Source organism: Gorilla gorilla, chromosome 14 (genome assembly GCF_029281585.2).
Source record: "Gorilla gorilla gorilla isolate KB3781 chromosome 14, NHGRI_mGorGor1-v2.1_pri, whole genome shotgun sequence".
Lineage (NCBI taxonomy): Eukaryota > Metazoa > Chordata > Mammalia > Primates > Hominidae > Gorilla > Gorilla gorilla.
The window spans coordinates 67,244,267-67,249,500 of record NC_073238.2 but is presented as its reverse complement, the minus strand read 5'-3'; the positions used below and the strand labels follow the sequence as shown (position 1 = coordinate 67,249,500).

At 44.9% G+C, this 5,234-nt stretch overlaps 1 protein-coding gene across 1 annotated transcript; it reads right to left on the bottom strand.

Annotated features, from left to right (window-relative positions):
• Window positions 1-336: 336 nt before the first annotated feature.
• Window positions 337-858, bottom strand: LOC101137179 (peptidyl-prolyl cis-trans isomerase A-like). The gene has a single exon (XM_055359463.1). The coding sequence runs from the start codon at window positions 856-858 to the stop codon at window positions 337-339; it is 522 nt and encodes a 173-aa protein (XP_055215438.1).
• Between the last annotated feature and the right edge of the window lie 4,376 nt (window positions 859-5,234).

Genomic DNA, 5,234 nt, shown 5'->3' with positions numbered 1-5,234 from the left:
CCGTGGTGGTTAAGAAAAAACACAAGTTGGCCGGGCATGGTGGCTCATTCCTTTAATCCCAGCACTTTGGGTGGCCGAGGTGGGTGGATCGCCTGAGGTTAGGAGTTTGAGACCAGCCTGGCCAAAATGGTGAAACCCCATCTCTACTAAAATTACAAAATTAGCCAGGCGTGGTGGCGCATGCCTATAATCCCAGCTATTCGGGAGGCTGAGGCAGGAGAATCACTTGAACCCGGAGGCAGAGCTTGCAGTGAGCAGAGATGACACCATTGTACGCTAGCCTGGGAAACAAGAGTGAAACTCCATCTTAAAAAGAAAAAACACAAGTCAAATTCATTAGAGTTGTCCACAGTCAACAATGGTGATCTTGCTGGTCTTGCCATTCCTAGATCCAAAGCGCTCCATGGCCTCCACAATATTGATGCCTTCTTTCACCTTGCCAAAGACCACATGCATGCCATCCAACCACTCAGTCTTGGCAGTGCAGATGAAAAACTGGGAACCATTTGTGTTGGGTCCAGCATTTGCCATGGACAAGTAATTGGTTTGGGGATGTGAGGGTTCAGGACCTGTATGCTTCAGGATGAAGTTCTCGTCATCAAATTTCTCTCCATAGATGGACTTGCCACCAGTGCCATTATGGTGTGTGAAGTCACTGCCCTGACACATAAACCACATAAACCCTGGAATAATTCTGTAAAAGCAGAAACCCTTGTAACCAAATCCTTTCTCTCCAGTGCTCAGAGCACGAAAGTTTTCTGCTGTCTTTGGAAACTTGTCTGCATACAGCTCAAAGGAGACGTGGCACAAGGGCTCATTATTGACAGCCATGTTGAAGAACACGGTGGGGTTGACCATGGCTGATAGTATGGGGTTCCTGGCAGCATCTGCAAAGCCAAGATCTGTTTATTAAACAGGATTGTTGAAAATCAAATCTTAGAACATCTATCCATTCATTCATTCAACAAATATTAATTGAAGGACTCAGCAGTGAACAAACAATTACAATCCCTGCCTTCATAATGCTCACACTCCAGCATTTGACATACTCACATACTTACAATGATCCCTGTTGTGTTTGGATTTATTCCTGACAGCTTGTTTTGTGCTTTCTCCTTCCATGTGTTTTGTTATTTACTTTTTCCCCTTATTTGCCTTTTTTGTTGGATTGGGATTTTCCCCCTTTATTGGTTTGGAAATTACACATCCTATTTCTATTTTTTTAGTAGCTGTCGTTTTGACATATTTTTGACAAATGAATAAAATTTAAATTTGCTATTCATGCCTAGATTTACTATCTGTAGCTTCTCCCTAATGATATGAAACTCTTAGACACTAACAGCGTTTCCATCCCACCATTCTCTCCGATGACATGGTAATTCAGAAGTTTAGTTCCAGACTACTGTGGAACTAAATTTGTACTATGCATCATGTTTATTTAGATTAATCACAACTTTTGCTGATGACTTTGCTCAACATTATTTTGCATATTCCATAGTCTTACATCTTGAATCCATTTTTTCTTGTTGCTACAATTCATTCCCAAGAAATTCTTTCAGAAAACTTCTGTGAATGGAACACTTTCTGAGTCATTACACATTCTAAATATCTCTTTATTTTGCCCTCGCACTAGAATAATAGTGAATGGATATAGAATTCTAGGTTCAAAATTATATTCTAGGTTCAAAGTTCACACAGAACTTTGAAGAATTCTCTGTGTTATCTTCTTGTGTTACGTGTGGCTGACGAGAAGTCTTGATGCCAATCTGATTTTCATTTCTTTGCAGGTGCATACTACAGAAACAACTCAACTGCCTTCAGCAAAGTATGGAATTTGGTGACTTATCCCTGGAAAGTCCAGAGGTGGAGCTGGCCTCAAGTATGGCTGAGTAGTTCAAATGGTGACATTGGGGTTTTCTTCCATGTCTTGTGACTCTGTTTGTCTGTATTTCTTTCTGTATGTTTGGCTCATTCTGTACCTGCAACAAGCTTCCTCTGCAAGAAAGACAACTACATGCAGCTGTAGCCAACATCCCTGTGGCCACATAACCCCAAAGGAAAGAGACCAACTTCCGCATTAACACATGAAAATCCTGGGGAGGGCTTGGAGTGAGCCCTTTTTGGTGCCATGCCCATTCTGAGCTAATCACTGTAGCCAGAAAGTGGGATTCTCTGATTAGTCATGTGTGAGTTCTGGGCTTCTCCCTGTGGCCTGGGTTGGGGTGGCCCTGAAATTCATAGTCCCATCTGAATGACATATAGAGAGAAAAGAAAGAAAAGAAGGAGAAGGGAGGAAGGGAGGGAGGACGGCAGGACAGACATTCTTACTGGAAGAAAGGAGAGAAAAAAGCAAACAAGAAAGCTAAAACTGTAACTACTATTGTCCACTATAGTAAATGGAATTTCCTTTGCTCTCTGGAAACATTTCAAATTTTCTTTTCACCGGTATTTTCTGGTGTGGATCTTTTTATATTAGTTCCATTAGCTTTCAATGGCTCATTTTTTTTTTAAATTCTTTTAGTATTTATTGATCATTCTTGGGTGTTTCTCAGAGAGGGGGATTTGGCAGGGTCATAGGACAATAGGGGAGGGAAGGTCAGCAGATAAACAAGTGAACAAAGGTCTCTGGTTTTCCTAGGCAGACGGCCCTGCCACCTTCCGCAGTGTTTGTGTCCCTGGGTACTTGAGATTAGGGAGTGGTGATGACTCTTAACGAGTATGCTGCCTTCAAGCATCTGTTTAACAAAGCACATCTTGCACCGCCCTTAATCCATTTAACTCTTAGTGGACACAGCACATGTTTCAGAGAGCACGGGGTTGGGGGTAAGGTTATAGATTAACAGCATCCCAAGGCAGAAGAATTTTTCTTAGTACAGAACAAAATGGAGTCTCCTATGTCTACTTCTTTCTGCACAGACACGGTAACAATCTGATCTCTCTTTCTTTTCCCCACATTTCCCCCTTTTCTATTCAACAAAACCACCATCATCATCATGGCCCGTTCTCAATGAGCTGTTGGGTACACCTCCCAGACGGGGTGGCAGCCGGGCAGAGGGGCTCCTCACTTCCCAGACGGGGCGGCTGGGCAGAGGCGCCCCCCACCTCCCGGACGGGGCGGCTGGCCAGGCGGGGGCTGCCCCCCATCTCCCGGACGGGGCGGCTGCCAGGCGGAGGGGCTCCTCACTTCTCAGACGGGGTGGCCGGTCACAGACACTCCTCATCTCCCAGACGGGGTGGCGGTGGGGCAGAGACACTCCTCAGTTCCCAGACGGGGTCGTGGCTGGGCAGAGGCGCTCTTCACATCTCAGACGGGGCAGCGGGGCAGAGGCGCTCCCCACATCCCAGACGATGGGCGGCCGGGCAGAGACGCTCCTCACTTCCTAGACGGGATGACGGCCGGGCAGAGGCTGCAATCTCGGCACTTTGGGAGGCCAAGGCAGGCGGCTGGGAGGTGGAGGTTGTAGCGAGCCGAGATCACGCCACTGCACTCCAGCCTGGGCAACATTGAGCACTGAGTGAGCGAGACTCCGTCTGCAATCCCGGCACCTTGGGAGGCCGAAGCTGGAAGATCACTTGTGGTCAGGAGCTGGAGACCAGCCCCGCCAGCACGGCGAAACCCCGTCTCCACCAAAAAATACGAAAACCAGTCAGGCGTGGCGGCGGGCGCCTGCAATCCCAGGCACTGGGCAGGCTGAGGCAGGAGAATCAGGCAGGGAGGTTGCAGTGAGTCAAGGTGGTGGCAGTACAGTCCAGCCTCCGCTTGGCATCAGAGGGAGACGTGCAAAGGGGAGAGGGAGAGGGAGGGGGAGGGGGAGAGGGAGAAGGAGCCATTGGCTCCTTTTAAATAAATGATTCTTGTCTCTCTTTAGCTTGAAGAAATATTTCCTCCATTATCTCCTTCCTGCCTCTGACTCTGTTCTCTGACTCTGGAATTCCTGTTCAATTGGTGTTTTGGGCCTTCCTGGACTGATCCTTTTTGTATTAACATTTCCTATATTTTTCATCTCCTTGTAGTTTTGCTCTACATTCTTTTTTTTCTAAGATAATTTATTATTGAATAAAGAAGTCACAAAGCAAAATGGAGTGGGACAGATGTCAAAGATAAATTGAAAACACAGTTTCTGTCAAGTGTTATTATGGATTTCCTAAGTTTAGAAACAGGAGAAGTGCCAAATGAACGTACTTTTTCAGATTAAGTCTTTTTAAAAGGTCTGTGATTTGAAAGGAAAATAACTTTTCACTAAAAATATTCTTATTACATGAAAGCCATAATTTAAGAGACTGAGAAAAAAGCTTTTTAATTAACAAATAAACTGCATCTCCCAGATACACTTAGGAATATTTGTTTTTAATCAGTCAGTCTTAAAATCACTACTTCCACATGACAAACTAACATGAATCGACTATGGGTTGACATCATCTGATCCACACTGAAGTTTTCCATTTTTTGTCACACACTTCCTTTCCTGCAGCTTTCAGCAAAGCAGGTTTGGAGGGAAAGAGGATTAGAAAGAACTACAATTGGTTCCCTAGTGAATAACTCCTCTCAAAGTGCTAGGATTTCAGGCGTGAGCCACCATGCCTGGCCTATTTCTCTCCTCTTTCTATCTTTTATGAAGTCTGAAATTTCCTCGAGGGCACCTTGGTTATTTCCCTCCTAAGCCCTCCAGTCACTTCAGAGGCCCTCTCCTGCTGGACTGTTTCCTCTCCCGTGTGTTTTACCAGCCTCGCTGTTTGGCCAGAGGTTTAGTAAGAGTTGCAACTTGCCTTTCTAGTCTGAACGCAGCTCTCGTTAATTTCCTAACAGCTGCCCCAGGACTCTCTTCTTGTTTACTGCATATGCTGAAGTTGAGCTCAGAGTTTCTCTCCTTCTACTCTTACTTCACAGTAGTCTTCTTCTAGGTGGGTTTTGTACGAAGGTTTTGTTAGCTCCTTCCAATCTCATTCATTTGAGGAATTTTTCTCAATTTCTGATTTTTAATCTCCTTTTACTGCATTGAGGAAATTGGAGAGAAAGAAAGCTGTGTTCCAAAGCACGCATAAATTTATTTTATATATTGAACTCCCCAAGGAGCACTACAAAGGCATCGGTTTGCTAGAATTTAATTTACATATAAGAGTGATGTGAACAAAATTTTTTATTTTTATTATCATTATTTTTTTGAGACGGAGTCTTGCTGTGTCGCCCAGGATGGAGTGCAGCGACGCGATCCCGGCTCACTGCAAGCTCCGCC

Excerpts from the sequence above, each read along its gene's own strand:
- LOC101137179 (XM_055359463.1), bottom strand. The coding sequence starts at position 858 with ATGGTCAACCCCACCGTGTTCTTCAACATGGCTGTCAATAATGAGCCC.